Source organism: Phocoena phocoena, chromosome 11 (genome assembly GCF_963924675.1).
Source record: "Phocoena phocoena chromosome 11, mPhoPho1.1, whole genome shotgun sequence".
NCBI classification, from domain to species: Eukaryota; Metazoa; Chordata; class Mammalia; order Artiodactyla; family Phocoenidae; genus Phocoena; species Phocoena phocoena.
In genome coordinates this window covers 98,831,043-98,846,707 of record NC_089229.1, presented here as the reverse complement: position 1 = coordinate 98,846,707, position 15,665 = coordinate 98,831,043, and the positions used below count along the sequence as shown (strand labels likewise).

General features: G+C 61.7%; 1 protein-coding gene across 1 annotated transcript in view; it reads left to right on the top strand.

Moving 5' to 3' along the window:
- Window positions 1-14,764, top strand: part of TSPAN9 (tetraspanin 9) — a 77,098-nt gene extending 62,334 nt beyond the window's left edge. Inside the window, exons 2-7 of the mRNA XM_065887337.1 lie at window positions 10,262-10,453; window positions 10,808-10,882; window positions 12,034-12,135; window positions 12,789-12,920; window positions 13,251-13,334; window positions 14,693-14,764. Of these exons, the coding sequence (XP_065743409.1) occupies window positions 10,262-10,453; window positions 10,808-10,882; window positions 12,034-12,135; window positions 12,789-12,920; window positions 13,251-13,334; window positions 14,693-14,764 (657 nt within the window). The remainder of the gene's footprint in view (window positions 1-10,261; window positions 10,454-10,807; window positions 10,883-12,033; window positions 12,136-12,788; window positions 12,921-13,250; window positions 13,335-14,692) is intronic.
- Window positions 14,765-15,665: the final 901 nt, after the last annotated feature.

Here is a 15,665-nt window from a genome sequence, read left to right as displayed (position 1 = left end):
AGGCAGATTACCTGGGTTCCTTCACCACCTAACCTCTCTGTGCCCTCACCCTTCCAGGTGTAGAACGGGAGGACGAATGACCTCCCCCTGTCCCCACCATTGGGTTGGGAGGATTAAGTGAGGCAGGTGGGGCAAAGCACTCAGAACCACGGGCACATGGTTGGGGCCCCTGGCAACACAGCTTCGGGGGGGTAGTGAAGACAGGGAAGGCGCCGGGTGGGTGAGGGCAAGGCATGAAGCTCCTCCCTGAATGAGCTCCGTGACCTTGGGCGCGCTCGCCTGCCAGGCCGTGGCCCGGCTGCTTTCAGCAAGTGACCTGAATGGCAGTGGGCACATCAAGGACTAGAGGCGGGCCAGGGTCTCCTGTTCTGCCAGATGGCAGAGTCGGCCCAGGGCCGGGGCGAGGAGGGGGTCTCAGGCTGACACGTAAAGTTGGTGCAGAGACCATCTCTGGTAGAGGAACCTGAACTTAACCAGCCTGTGTCCCCCATAGAACGTGTCAGAAATGTCAAATCCCGACGTGGGTGGGCACGGCTCCCGGCTGGCAGTATGAATAACCCGGCTCTGGGCAGAGCATCCCTGGAGAGAGGACCAATCATGTCGGCCACGTCCAAGGCTTATAGCCAGAGTGTGTGTGGGCGGCTGTCCTGGGGCCAGAGCTGGAGCTGGTTGTCCACCACGATCCTTCCCGATATCTACACACGTAATCAGGGAGTGTTATTTGCTGAGCTCAAGCCAGGGAAGACTGTGCCCTTTACATTATTAGAGGGCCTCCGTTCTGTGACAGGCTGAATGGAGGCAGCCCTGACGAGTGAGAGGCACCCAGAAGTGGACGTATTTTCATGGCGTGACTCTTCTTCCTCTCTAGGGGGGCTGGGGGCACCTTTCCTCAAACAGGGAGAATGATCCCCACGCCCTCCCCATTCTGCAGGGTGAGTTATAGTCTCCCAGATCATTTGAGCTCTTTGCCAGAAAGATGTGATGTGAATTCAAGGTATTCCCTGCATTTTCCAAGGAGTCTGAATAATAGCACAGTACCTCGTACCATATTTATATGCCGAGGAACACAAAGGGCTCGGCAGGCATAAGCCTATCCATCCTCTGTGTCCCCGAGTGCTGGGGAGGTGTTTTTTTCTCCCTCAGTCTTTCAGCGGAGAGACGTCCCAGAAAGGCGGCTGGACCATTACTGTCCCCTGGGGCTCCATGTCCAGAGATGCGGGCTGTGGACGGTTCTGCTTTCTCAGGGAAGCCCAGGTGGCCCCAGTTTCAACATGAACCTTGAAGATAGGTTTCTGAAACCCGTCCCTGACTCCCAAGGCAGCCCCAGCTTCATGTATTATTCTGTGCTTTGGTGCCATCAAGAGTGCCTTTCTCCCCAGGTGCACAAAATAAAACAAATGCAGGAAGGGAAAAAATGTGCCTGTGGTGGGAAAATCCTTTCTCCAGACTCCTCTGACAAGTACTCTGAGTCCTTGGCGCTTTTCCCTCCCAGCTTACCGTGACCTTGGGAGTTCCGACAGTGCCTCTTGCTGTGGTCCAGGCTGTCTCCCCGCGGCTCCTTCCCGGCTCCAGAGCCGTGGCGCTTGGGGAGCAGGTGATGAGGGCTCCGTGCACACCCCTGCCCCAGCACAGGGCACCCATTCTTGCAGTAGCACCTGCCCAAGAGTTGCTGGTCTTGGGTGGCCCGAGGCTCCAAGCTGCGTCCTGTTGAGTGCTGACAAGTTCTGGAGTTCGGGGTCACCTTCCCCGACTCTCCCAGCGAAGGGCAGTCCTCCCACTGGCTCAGGGAACAGAAGCGTCCAGTGGAGCCAGGACAACTGACTGTCTCCTCCATCTGAGAAGCTCTTCCCGAGCCTGCCCCCTGCTGTTTTAGCCCATCTCCTCTCCTTTATAGAGCAGGGGTGGAAAACAGCTGTGTGCTCTCCCGAGGGGAGCAGAACCCCGCCATCCAGGGGCTCCATCCTCGTGGAGCGAGCTTGGGAACCCTGGGTTACAGTGCTCCCCTCGTGTCCCTTCTCCCCTGCAGCCACCCCACCCCACCCCAGCTTGAACAGGAAGCACGTGCAGCTCTGCCAGCCTGGTGGGCCCACCCTGGAAGGGCCGCCACTTAGCCTGGGTCAGTGTGGACAGACTGGTGAGTGGTCACGCCCCCTTTACAAGGCTGGCAGGGGCTTTGTAGCACCCGCTGCTCCTTGGCGTCCTGACCACACATCAGTCTGTGGTCCATCTGGGCCTGTTCCTTGGGCCCCCTTGGGGGCTCTGAGCTGCTTTCCACCTCCTTTTCTTTCCATCTCCCCACCGAGTGAGCAGGCCTGTGGTCAGTCCGAGACTGAGGTGCCGTGGCTGGCACCCGAGAAGGTCGATTTGGGCCCCGCTGTCCGATTTGAGGAGCCCAGATGGCCTGGGAACTGGGGTGCAGGTGCAGGTAGGGGAGGTGAGCCCTGTTGCCCTGCAAGCCTTTCTCCCAGACAGGAACGGTGTGGAAGTCCAGAGTTTTAAAGGGGCCATGTTGGGAGAGCCCAAGGTAGACCCCCTTCCCCAGTTCTAGTCCTTGCCCTTTGCTCCCTGGGCATCAGCTGACTCGTAGACTGGGCCTGCTGTTGGCACCCCTGCCCTGGCCTTTGAGGCCCAGGGACAGACACAGGGCTTGCCACGCTGCAGTCCCACAGATGCCTTGGCTGGTGTGAGCCCCTAGGCAGGGCAGGTGCCCTCCATACTGAGGCCAGGCCAGGAAGCCCACACAGGTGGGCAGTGCTTCAGCAATGCCAGTCTCCTCCCTTGCCTCCAGTGGGGTCAGAGGATGCCAGGCCCTTTGTGCAGCCAGCTTGGGGCCAAGGCTGCGGTACCTGCATTTACCCCTACCCAGGACCCTAACTGACTGGAGGGAGGAAGGGCTGGCCTCAGGGTCTCAAGAGGGGTCTCCCCCCGTCTCAGCTCTTTCATCCCCACCACTTTTAAGAGTCTTAGATAGCAAGAGGTATTGTAGCAGGAGTCCCTCTCAACCGATAGGGTATGCCAGTGAATTGGGGGCGTGGTTCCCATGTTCCCGATGTCCCTGCAAAGCTCGCTGGAGAGAAGTGGGCTCGGGAAGCATGTAACTTAAGAGCTTTGTTAACGTCAGAGACTCAGCAGCTCCCAAATACAGCATCCCCGAAGTTTGGCCGCATTTAAATGCTCCCCACTAGAACCATTTTAGATAGCCAAATAACCACATTGTGCCATAATCAAAATGTAACTGGGTTTTAGATATGCAAATGCTTTATGTCGTGTTTATTCGGAGGAAAATTCGGCTCGGAAATATGGGTGTGATCTCCCTATCACCTCTGCAAGCTGGTGATATTGGAGGCTGTGAAGTTGTGAAGATATTGGAGGCTTTGAGAGAGAAAGTGTGGGGTTAAAAATAGAATGGCCGAGGAACCATGCTGTTTGGCTTTGAGTCATGCGCAAGCTCAATGTGAACCACACCTGTGCTGTGGCTCCCAGCCAAGCCAGGGGTGGCACAGGCTGGATTACTAGAGGTATAGAGCTCAGAGTGCGGGAGGGGAGAGTGGTGTCTTGCCCTCTGCGCTGGTCCCTCTGGAGCTGGAACCTAACTTTTGGTAGTGGAGGGTGACTCAGAGGTGAGAGCCCTAAAAGCCCTTTTATGGGCCAGGAGAAGGTTGGGAATGGATTTTGTTAGATACAGGCCTTCAAGAACCTCAGGTCCTGCCACACTGGATCTCGGTCGGCTTCGCGGGCAAAACTAGGACTGACGCACGTTAGCCCTGGGGAAGCGGATTCCTGAGTTAATAAGGAAGAATTCTTGACCAATTAGAGCTGTGCAAAAAAGGAACAGAGTGTGTTATTGGCTGGTGAGCACCAGGACCCTGGGGTGCTCAAGCGGAGGCTGGACCCCTGGGGCCAGGCACAGAGGAGCCCTCTCACGGGCGCCCACCCCTCTCTGTGCCCTGGTCCTTCTGTCTCCGGGTGGCTTTGGCAAAGGTGTCCCTGTGACGTTGTCCCTTCTGTGTGGAATTGGAAGCACTGTCCGGAGGCCCCCATCTCCCTTTATGGCCGTGACATTGAATGAGCTGCAGCCCACCTCCCCGCCAAGAGGCAAGGGTGGCTGAAACATGATGTAGCCGCCCCCTCAGTCCTCGCGCTGACACCTTTCCCCCTTCTCCGCGTGATGAAGTTCCTAGCAGCCGGCTTCTCCCAGGGCCAGGCAGGATCGTTACCAGCCAGCACACTGGCTGTGAAATTATAGTCGTTTCTGTTTGCTGTTTTATTCTCCACATCCACTAATTTATTAAATGCTGTTAAACGTTGCACTTGGCCCTGACTCATAGAGAACACGGGGGCATGCTGAGGCCAAGGATTTGAGGGGCTCCTGCAAAGCGAAGAGAGCGTGGGGGGCAGGGGCGCTGCAGAGACACAGAGGCCTCGGGGATGAAAGTAGCCGGAGGGTGTGCTGAGCTCTGAGGGGATGGGGCAGGTAGAGAAGGCGACTTAAACAGGCGAACAGGGGCTACAGGGGAGTTGTGGGGGAACTTGGCATGGGGGTGGTGAAGAGGGTGCAAAGGGGGCCTTCTTTTTCAGGTGGGTTTGTGTGTCTGGCTATGGTCCTGTTCCCAACCCCTCCCACCCCCCCCCCCCTCCCTCCCTCCCTCCCTCCCTCCATCCCTCCCTCCATCCATACCTCTCTCCATCCATCCCTCCATCCATCCCTCCATCCATCCCTCCATCCCTCCCTCCAAATCTCCATCCATCCCTCCCTCCATCCCTCCCTCGATCCATCCCTCCATCTCTCCCTCCCTCCCTCCATCTCTCCATCCCTCCCTCCCTCCCTCCATCCTTCCCTCCACCCATCCCTCCATCCATCCATCCATGGAACAAATATTTCTGCAGTATCCAGGCATGTTCTGGGCCCCACCATGGTAGAGAAGGGGCTGAGACGTGAACCTGGCCTGGGAGCATTGGTGTTTCTGTGGAGATGGGCAGCGCGTCTACACAGAGGGCCAGGTAGGGATGTCCAGCCCTGGAACAGGAGGTCACCCCAGGGAGGGCCTCCCTACACGTTGGGGAGATGGTGGCAGCTGTGGGGGACACAGGCAGTGGCTACCCTTTGGCTCTAAGCAAGTGAGGGAGGAAGCTCAGGGGGGAGGTTTGTTCAGGGGAGGTTATGGTTCCCCTCCCGGAGAACTGGGGTGCTGTGTGAAAAATACATAAGGACACACGGCAGGAACATGTATTAAAGCCACAGATCAGTGTGGTTGCAGCTGAAGATGGGGAAATGCCCTGGGGGTATTGGCTAATTACAGCAGACTTGATAAACGAGGCCATAGCCTGCGGGCCTCAGTCTGCATGCTGTGCGTCTGTTGGATGGACCCAGGGTGACGAGGAAGATGCTGAGACCCTGAAGGGTCCTGCACCTTCTCCCTTCTGAAGAGAGAGCCTGGAGGAGGGAGACCCATGGGCATTGCCAAGGGGAGGCGCTGTTCTAGGCCCTGGGGATTTAGTAATGGACAATACAGAGCAGGTCCTGGTCCCTGTAGAGAGCAGGGAACGGACAAATGCCAAGGGTTTGCTCACCTTTGGATGGGGGTTCATTTGGAGCCCGAGTGGAAAATACTTGGAAGTGCCCTTGGTTGGGGGAGGGGCAAGGGGCAGGGAGGCTCGGTGGTCAGGGTGGCCCCTGGGCCTGCCTCTGCTTAGAGAGGAGTGCCAGCCAGGCCCGGACCGCAGCAGGGTGGCTGGTGCCTTTGGGTCGGTCGGTTGGCTGGGTCCTGGTGCTTGAGTCACCCCGCCTCGCCCCTGGGTTTCTTCCTGCCGGGGGGCTTGAATCTAGTTGGTTGTGTCTGAGACAGCCCTCTGCTTTGGGAAGCCAGTTTCCCCGAATGCCACCAGCTGAGCTCTCCAGCCCTGAGCTCTGGCTGTGCCCCTGCAGGCCCCGCCTCCTTCCTGTGCCGGGCGCCCCCCCCCCCACCCCGTGTGGGGTGGTTTCCCCCTGTCCCTCCCATCCCTCCCTCGCCCTCCCTGCCCCTTCTGTGGCTTCAGAGGTGGCTTCCTGTCCTCTTGCCCTGCCGCCCAGCAAACCCTGTCTGCTGCCATTGCCCCCACCCCGAGACATCAGCCTCCTAACCGCCCTCCCCGGCCCTCACCAGCGCTGTCCTCCTCCGTGCGTGTCCCTCTCAGAGCTAGGACGCACCCCACCCTGGAGGGACACACCAGTTCTTCCTCGGGTGTCTGTCTTCTCTGTGAGTTGGTAGCTGGGGGGTGGACACCTGGCTTGGGCAGGGGGCTAGGGCAGCGGTTCTCAATCTCTATTGGCATTTGGGGCCAGATGTCTCTTTGTTGCGTGAAGGCTGCCCTGTGCCCTGTAGGACAGTTAGCAGCGTCCCTGGCCTCTGCCCACTCAGGTGCCAGTAGCACCCTCGCCCCAAGTTGTGACAACAGAAAAGACTTGACATTGCCGGATGTCCCCTGGGAGTAAAGTTGCTCTGGTGGGACCACCGGACTGGGGTGAGAACAGCATGTCTCAGGCTTGGCTGAGCTGGGAAATTCTCTAGTCCAGATGCCACATCTTAAAGGGCTTTGGGCCGCAGAGAGGGAAAGAACCTTAGGGTCACACGGGAGCAGCATAATGAAGGAGGCATTTTAGGGAAAGGATTCAGGCAGGTCTTTGCAGGCTGGGCTGAAAAACGGAGACCAGAGGAAGGCAGGGGCGCGTGGCCGGGACCTGGGCTTGGGACTGAGGCAGCGGCCTGGCGCCTCTCACCCGTCGGGGGCTCAGCGGGGGTGGCGCCGGGGCTCTGCGTCAAATGCCGGGAAGCCAGGTCCCGGGCTGGGCCTGGCAGTGTGATGTCCTAGTCTGTGAACTTAGGGTCTGGGGGCTCTGCTGGTTTGGGGTCAGAGACGGGAGCAGAGGGTCCCTGCATCTCAGCAGGAGGCTGAGGATGTGGGGTGAGCAGGGCCTCTCGTTGCCTGCAGGGCCTCATTCATTCAGCAGTGGCCTTTTGGGGACGGGGGCGCGTGTGTGGCTCTGAGAGGAAGGTGCGGGACTTGGGTCCAGGCTGCCGGTGGAGGCTGCCCTGCTGTCCGCAGCAGGCCTTACCTGAGACTTACCCGGGGCAGGGTGACCTCAGACAGGAAGTGAGAGGGAAGCAGAGGTGTGGGGAGCAGCTTGTCCTCCCCGGTGGGCTGTGAGGAGCTGGCACAGCAGGTCAGAGGTTGGGGAGCCTGAAGTCACCGAGGTGACTGGCTCCTGGAGGTTCTGAGCTGTTGGGATTTCCCACTTGGGGCCCCTGTCCATGAGGCACACGGGGAGGGGAGGCACAAGGGGACCCTCCCGGGCCCACTCCTGGTGGGAACCGGCTGCTGGGAGGGAGCCGGACAGTCGTCCCTTGGTATCCGTGGATGCTGAGGTCCCTTATATAAAGTGGTGCGAGTACCCTGAGGACTTTCCCGGGCCCGGGGATGGTCCCGAGGGGCCCGATGTCTCCAGTGCAGGGTGGGAGGGCGTCCTGTGGCTCCAGGGTCCCAAGGCCAGGCTCCCTACCTGTAGCGAGCGACCCAGCCTGTAGCAAGTGACCTGGCAGCAGTGGGGTCTCCTCTTTTTCTTTTTTTTTTTGCGGTACGCGGGCCTCTCACTGTTGTGGCCTCTCCCGTTGCGGAGCACAGGCTCCGGACGCGCAGGCTCAGCGGCCATGGCTCACGGGCCCAGCCGCTCCGCGGCACGTGGGATCTTCCCGGACCGGGGCACGAACCCATGTCCCCTGCATCGGCAGGCGGGCTCTCAACCACTGCGCCACCAGGGAAGCCCGGGGTCTCCTCTTTTTCATTCCAGGGTCTGGCTTTTAGAGCCATAGATCTTCAGCATGGAGAGCATGAATTTCCATGGTGTGATGAATCTAAGAAAAATTGAGCCGGCAGCACAGATAATGCCCGGATTGAGCAGGGTCAGCGACAGGTTGGATAAGTCTCTGAGCCTCCCTGCAAACCCAGAGCTCTGACCCGGCTTGGGGCGCCACCTGGTGGTTGCGGGTGTGGGTGGCACCCAGTCCCTGGCTGAGCTGGGGGGATGCCCCGTTGGGTGGGGGGCCGCTCTGGGCCTGGTGTGCCCACACCGCGGACTCGGCCCCCTTCCAGCAGGGCTGCCGCAGGGCACGGGGCGAGGGCGGCTGTCCACGGCGTGGGGCCCCAGCAGCTGCTCCGCTCGGCCGGCTCCATCTCTGCAGCCCTGGGAGCTGTCGCCGGTTTAGTGACGCGCGGGAATAGCCCCGCTTCTTTCGGCATGCCCCGTCTGGACTGCCTTTCCGTCTCCTCATTTATCAAAATCTACTCATGAGTCGAAGCCGAGCAAGCCCTTCCAAATACATCTCGAATTGGACCGTCTCTCGGCACTCCTGCACAACCTCCCGCTGGAGGTCCCTCCAGCCCCGCCTGGTCCCCTGGTCACGGCAGTGGCGTCCTGATGGCTCGCCCATCGCACTTCACCCTCCGATGCCCTATTCTCCACACAGCAGCCAGAGTGACCTACTGAAACCACAGATCACATCCCTGTCCTGCTCCCGGGCTTCCCATCCCATCAAGAACACCACCATTTTCGTTCCCGGTGCCTGCGAGGTCCCACCCGCCGGTCCCCCACCACTGTCACTCTGTCACCTCTGGTCCCCGGCTGGCCAGGCTCCCCCCACCCAGGGCTTTGCACTGCTGTTTCCTCTAGAACATTCTTCCCCCGCTTATTGCGTGCATATTTACTTCCCCTCTTGTGGGTTTCTCCTCAAGTGCCACCTTCCCAAGGGGCCTTCCCTGCCCCCTGCCCCCGCACTCCTTCTCATCCTGACTGTTCTTCTTCTCGGCACCTGGAAGCCTGTCGTGTGCTTGCTTGTGTGTCCCCTCTTCCCCAGGACGGGTCTCTGCCGGCGCCATTGCCACCGTTGCCCCGTGCTTAGAGCAGGGCCCGGCTTTAATGAGTAGGAGCTCCATTCCAGTTCGTGGAGCAGATGAGAGAGGAAGTCGTCTCCTGGGCAGCTCTGCCGATACCTGGCTTTCCCGCTGTCCGCCTGCGTGTGGCCGCCTGGCCCTCGCTGCCACGTGTCCGCTCCCCGGAGCGGGGGCAGCTCGAGAGCAGAGACGGGCTTGCATCCTGGGGGCCGCAGCACGGCGCCCGGCTCGGGACCTGTCTCCCGGAGGCCGGCGCCTGGCCCTGGTCACCCTCTTCACGGGCCTTCTTTCTTTCCAAGTCTCACAACGGTCCAGAAGTGGGGTGGTAGTGTCTCATTCCCCACCTGCCCCGTGCACGTGCCTGAGGGGCTGCCCCCTCCCCCTGCCCCCTGAACTCTGTGCCACTTACTTGGCCCCCATGCATACGGCCTGGGGTGGATGCTGCCCTCCCCTGGCTCCTGTCTGGTCCGAGCCAAGGCCCTGGGAAGGCAGGTCCCTAACGTGGCTGTGGCTCCTCTGTGCTGTAGGTTCTCGGTAAATACCTGTCGACCGACTGACTAGCTCCTGAGACCCCGCAGACATCCTTGAGCCCCTGGAGGGAGCGGGGGGGTGTCAGCTTATGGAGTGTAAAACAAGGCTGCTGTGGAGACGTGCAGCCCTGGGAATGGGAAACTGCAGCTGCGGGCATCGCAGCCCCAGGGGTGCCGTGGAGCGGAGTGGGTTCCAGCCGGGGCGGCTGCTGCTCCTTGGGGTGGATGGTGAGGTCATGGCGGACCCGTGCCCTGCGCGTCGGCCAGCCCCTCAGCCAGGCCAGGGAGCCCCTTTCTGTTTCCATATGCGTGAAATGTGTTCTTCCAGCTCCTGAGGACCGTGGACAGGTGGCCCTTCCAGTCAGGGCAGCAGGACCCAGTCACCGCAGGGTCTGGCTCTGAGAAACTGGCTCGGCGGTTCCCTCCTAAACGCCTCACTTGCTTCCATGACCATGTGGCCCCTCCCCGCCTCCTTCTGGAGCGCCAGGCCCTCCTCTGCTGAGTGGGACCCCCATGGCCACGCACGTGCAGCTAGGACCTTCCGTACTTGTTACGTGCTTTCCCTGTGCCTTGTTTAATTTGTCCTCATTGACGTGACCCTCTGAGCTTCGAGAAGCTGGTGCCATCCCGTTTGACGCGGAGAGGCTGGGGGCTTTGTGCAGGTCACACCACCCGCTACACCCTGTCCGTGTCTCACGGTTGGGGCCGGGGGAAGTGGGGGCCGTGGAGGGACGCGCAGTCCTTTGAGTCTTGTGGAGACGGGTACCAGGGCAGTGCCGGGCTAACAGGCCTCCCTCTCTCTCCAGCTCTGTGGCTGTGGACTGCTTGGAGTGGGCGTTTGGCTCTCCGTGTCCCAAGGCAATTTCGCCACCTTCTCCCCCAGCTTCCCATCGCTGTCTGCAGCCAACCTCGTCATTGCCATAGGCACCATCGTCATGGTGACGGGCTTCCTCGGCTGCCTGGGCGCCATCAAAGAGAACAGGTGCCTCCTTCTGAGTGTAAGTTGGACCCCAGACCCCCCAGCCCTCTGAACGCTGGATCGCCCTGCGTTTGAGCCCCTGAGCCCCCTGGGTGCCCACTGAGCCCGGAGAAGTAGCTCCTAGAATGGTCTTTGCCTGACCCCACCCCTCTTCCTCATGATTGGCTGCCCTGCCCTAGGTGCCCCTCCCACTCCTTGACTGGTGTCTGCCTCCTCTCCCTGCCCTCCCCATCTGGGAGTCCTCAGGAGCCGTGGCCTCTCCCGTACCTGGGAAGTCCTGTCTAGGTGTTACCTGTCCCCGGCCACCCCGTTTGCACCCCATCCCCGGCCGGGACCGCTGCCACGTGCCCACGCCTGCACCTTCTCTTTGCAGTTTTTCATCGTCTTGTTGATCACGCTACTGGCGGAGCTGATCTTAATTATCCTCTTCTTTGTCTACACGGACAAGGTAAGCCTTCCAGGAGGGGAGGGGGCGTATGGAACTTCCTTGCCTCTGGGGTTGGGTCTGGGAAGCCGGAGGAAAAGCGGTGACAGTTCATACTTGTGAGGAGAGGAGAGCTAAGAAGGGCCCGGAGGAGAGGTTTTGGTGGGGGCTCATTACCTAGTGTAGTCTTAGGAAGTGGAGTCCTCTACAGACCACGGGATGCCACGGACGGCCTCTGGCACAGAGAGCTCCCCGTCACTGGGAGTATTCAAACACAGTTGTGGGGAATGGATGCAGAGCTCACTAGGTGCCTGGGCTGGGTGATAGGAGGGTAACCTATTGGTAACACAGGGGAACCTTCCAGGTGACAGTGCATAGGGCTCACAGTGGAGGCAGCTGTGAGTCCACGTCCAGAGACCTTTGGGGACAGACAGCTGCTCCCAGGCTGCCCCGGGGGTTTAGGAGGGTGGAGCGGGGACCCCTGGCGACCCCGCCAGGCTGGACGGTTCCCTGCAAAGTTGGGGAACTTCTTCTGGGACCACCAGGAACGATTGGCCAAGCGCGGGCTTCGGGCTCGGTGGGCCCTTTGGGTGCGTTGTACCAGAACCGTGTTACCATCTTCTCCTTGGGTTCTGAAGGAGGCACCCAGGCCATGCTGAGAGGGAGAGGCACTCTTAGGATTTGTAACAGTAGTTCCTTTGCATCTCTGAAAAGGAGGCACGAATAATACTGCAAGATCCCTGCGGGCCAGCCTTGTTCTCAGCTCTTTATAGGAGTCCTTTCCTTTAGCTCTCACAATCCCAGAGGTAGAGGTTATTTTCCAACTTCACAGACAAAGCAGAGGTGGGCCCACGCTTGGGATGGCTGATCCGCACCCTGCGGTTCCCAGGGTGTGTCCCGACAGGGGCAGCATTGGGGGGTGTCGTGGCCTGGAGGCAGGGTGGCCTGTGCGGGACTGGTCCTGGGACCAGGGCAGCTGAGGTGCTTGGGCTGTCCCCACCTCTGTGTCACAGCTCTGGCCCAAAGAGCTAGGCTCTCCAGGGTCACCGCCCGGCCCCTGGCGGGCCTCCCCCGCCCGGGAGAGCTGTGGCCAGCTGTCCCGGCCGACCTGGGAGAGCTGGGGAGCGGGGCGGCCTCCTGCTCTCGCCCGACCTGAGTCTGCCCTCACCTGCCAGGTGAACGAGAACGCCAGGAAGGACCTGAAGGAAGGCCTGCTGCTGTACAACTCGGAGAACAACGTGGGCCTTAAGAATGCCTGGAACATCATTCAGGCCGAGGTGCGGGGCCGTGCTGGGCGCAGGGGCGTGCTGGGTGCGGGGGCGGGGCCTGGCCTCAGACTCTGGGACCCGGTTGGGCACCCCGGCCTTCTGGGTCAGACACCGTGTGGCAGCCGCAGAGGGGTGAGGGGGTCGGGGAGGACGGCAAGCAGGGCCTGGACGTGGCCTGCAGCTGCGGGGCCCGGGGAGCTGGGAAGGACAGATGATCGAGAGGGCACCTCGTCCAAGCCCTTCCTTTCTGAAGCTTTGGCACGAACGACAGCTTATTTTAGCAGCAGGGTTGCCTCCCTTGTCATGACTCAAGAGGTTCTGTTCTAAGAGGAAACGAGTTAGCACAGCGCGAGGGGGCAGGGTGCTACAGCCAGCTTGGGACGATCCACAGAGCCAAGAGCCAGGGGGCTGGTGGGCGAGCGGAGGGCTGAGCGGCCTGCCCAGCGCCCAGCGCCCAGCTCAGAGGGCAGGCGACATTGCCTTCTCCCCATCCAGCCTCCAGGAAGGAGCGATCACTTCCTCCCCTGGGCCCGGCTGAGGCCCAAAGAAGGGACGAGAAGGCTGAACCCCATGCGGCAGCTCCCCTGGGGGCCCAGTGACAGGGGAAGCCCAACGGGGACGCCGGGTGTGGCCCCTCTGACCCTGGGCCCCTCCCCCTGCAGATGCGGTGCTGTGGTGTCACCGACTACACAGACTGGTACCCGGTGCTGGGGGAGAACACGGTTCCCGACCGCTGCTGCATGGAGAACTCCCAGGGCTGTGGGCGCAACAGCAGCGCCCCCGTGTGGAGGACGGTAAGGCTGCACCCCACCCCACCACAGGGGTCCGTGCGGTGGACAGCCTGGGGACGGTGGCCCGGGCCACCAACGAGGTGGCTTAATGTGGGACGGGCGGGGATGCACAGGCCTGAAGCCAGAAGGCAGGTGGGCAGTGGGGGATCTGGGCCCACATCTGGGGGCGTCGGAGGTCGGGGGGGAATGGGGTCTGGGGCTGTGCGGTGGGGCCTTGTAGGCGGAACCCCTGGGGGAGATGCTCTAAGGCAAGAGGACCGGGGCCGGGGGCAGGGGCAGAGGCGCAGAGGGGGTCACGCCAGCGCCTGAAGCTGTGTGGTCCTCGCTCCCCAGGGCTGCTACGAGAAGGTGAAGACGTGGTTTGATGACAATAAACACGTGCTCGGCACGGTGGGGATGTGCATCCTGATTGTGCAGGTAAGGGGGCCGTCCAGCCTCGGGCAGCCCAGCCCCAAGGCCCGAGGGAGAGAGGACCGACGGGGGCCCTGCCCCTCCCCGCCCGGGCTGCGCCCCCGGGGCCTGTGCCGGCACCGCAGGAGGCCCCCATGGGTCTGCCTGTGACACGCCTGTCCCCACAGCACAGGACGTTTACCCTGTGACTGAACTGAACGGTGGGGAGTCCTCAGGCATCAGCTGTGAGCAAGGCCTACAGGCGGCCTCCGCGGGGTCCGCCCCATCCCGTGGGATACGTGCGACCTGGCAAGTGGCTTAGCCGCTGTGCCTTCGTTTACACATCCGTGTAGTGGGCGTGATCAGGTGCCGCTTCTTAGCGTTATGTGAGTTTAATACCCGACACGTCGCACAGGGGAGGTGCTCGGGAAGGGCTCGCTGCCCTCAGCCAGCGTTTCGCAGGCGGCCGTGCTGTGCGAGGCCCAGCGTGGGTGACAGAGGGGGACTCGCAGGGGCCCCCGGCTCCCTCCTTGAAGAGAAGGCTGACGTGGTGAGAGCAGGAGCCCCCGGCCTTTCTGAGGGAGCATTATGGGCTCCCCCTTGCCCACTTGTGTGTAACTCCTACCCTTGGTGACCACCTGACCCTGACTGGTCCGTCCACGGGGAGATGAGCTCCTGCACGAGGTCCTCTTTCTTCCCTAAACCCCACGGGCCGGACCATGTCTGGTCATCTGCAAGCCTCCGAGCTTAGCAGACAAGCCACTGTCCCTGCTCAGGGCTCTGACGGAAGACGGGCTCACGGGAGCAAGGGTCTCTCTGGTGCCGAGAGTGGGGCTCGGCTCGGGGCTGCCTGCAGCCCGGACTGGACCAGGACGCAGGGGCCAGGCTGGGCCCCTCGGTCTCCAAGGTCACGGGCAGACCTTGAGTGTGAGTGCCACGGCGAGTGCTGGTGCCTGGGAGGCCGCAGGCTAGCTTCCTGCATGTTCTGTTCCGCTCGGGATCGGGGGGCTGAGGGGACCCAGATGAGTGGTAACGTCCTCCCAACGGAGCAGCGGTCAGACGCCATGCCATGTACCCCAGGACCCCGTGGAAGTGAGGCGGGGGGCTGTCAACGTCCTGCCGCTACCCCCACGCCCCCAGCTCCCCGTCGGCTGCCACTTAGGGTCAGGTCCTGCCCTCACCGCAGCGCTCTGAAACAGCAGGTTTCTGGGCCTCGAAGCTCGGTGACGTCCCGCACGGACAGTCCGAGCGGCCGAGGTCCCCACGTGAGGCCTCCCCTTTTCTGCATCGTCCTCACTCCGCCAGCATCTGCATCCTGCAGGGGGCTGCCTCACGCGCTCTGGGTGCCCGTGGCCCCCTTCTGAGGCCTTCCCCGTGTCTTTCAGATTCTGGGCATGGCCTTCTCCATGACCCTCTTCCAGCACATCCACCGGACTGGGAAAAAATACGACGCCTGAGCGGGCCGGCCGAACGCCCCGGCCCCGTGGACACTGCGCCAGGGAAGAGGCCTTCAGCTTGTGTCGCCTGCCCGCACCCTCCAGACTGCTGACCCCTGCGCCCGCCGCCCCGGCCCGCCTTCCCCGCCGCCCGCTGCAGCCTTCTCGGCGGGCGGAGGCCAGGGAGGAGGTGCAGAGACCTCGGGGTGCCGGGGTGCCCGGATTCCTGTGTATTTGCCAAAGAAGACAGGGTGGGCGGGGGGTGTGCTCTGGGAGCCCCCCGGCACCAGTGCGCTTCTGCCCTGTCCTTCCTCCGCTGACACTTTGTCCCTGCGTGGCGTGGGGCGGGAGGCGCAGGGCTCCCTCCCGGTGGAGAGACTGCGCGGCGGAGGCCCCGGTGCCCCTGGCCACCCGGAGAGCGGGTGCGCGGACGCGGGCGGGGCTGACCGTCTCCCGGCCGGGCCCCTGGAAACATCTCGCCCAGGCTTTTTATACCTTATAGTGTAACTTTTCTATTTTATTTTACTCTGATTATGATTATTCAGGAATACTATCTCTTGGATAAGTTTAGGGTTAGCTTTCTGATTTATAACTTTTTACTGCGTTGATTTCTGTAACGGTTTGATTTTCTTTCTGAGGGTGGGGACAGGCAGGGACAGGGCGTGTCCACCCGGTTTCTGTCAGGACAGACCGCTGTGCACACTCAGGAGGCTCTCGCCAGGATGCACTGAGGGTGGGGGAGCAGGGAGCCTGGGAGGGGCAGGGGAGACGGAGGCACTGAAGGGTGCAGCGTCTGCTGAGGCCCAGGCCGCGTGAGAGGCCTGGGCCGGGGGTCCTCTGGGGGCTGTGGGTGCTTTGCTTGGGAGCGAGGTCGAGCGCTCGTGGGTCCTTATGCGTCACTGATGAGCAGTTCCTTTTCCCT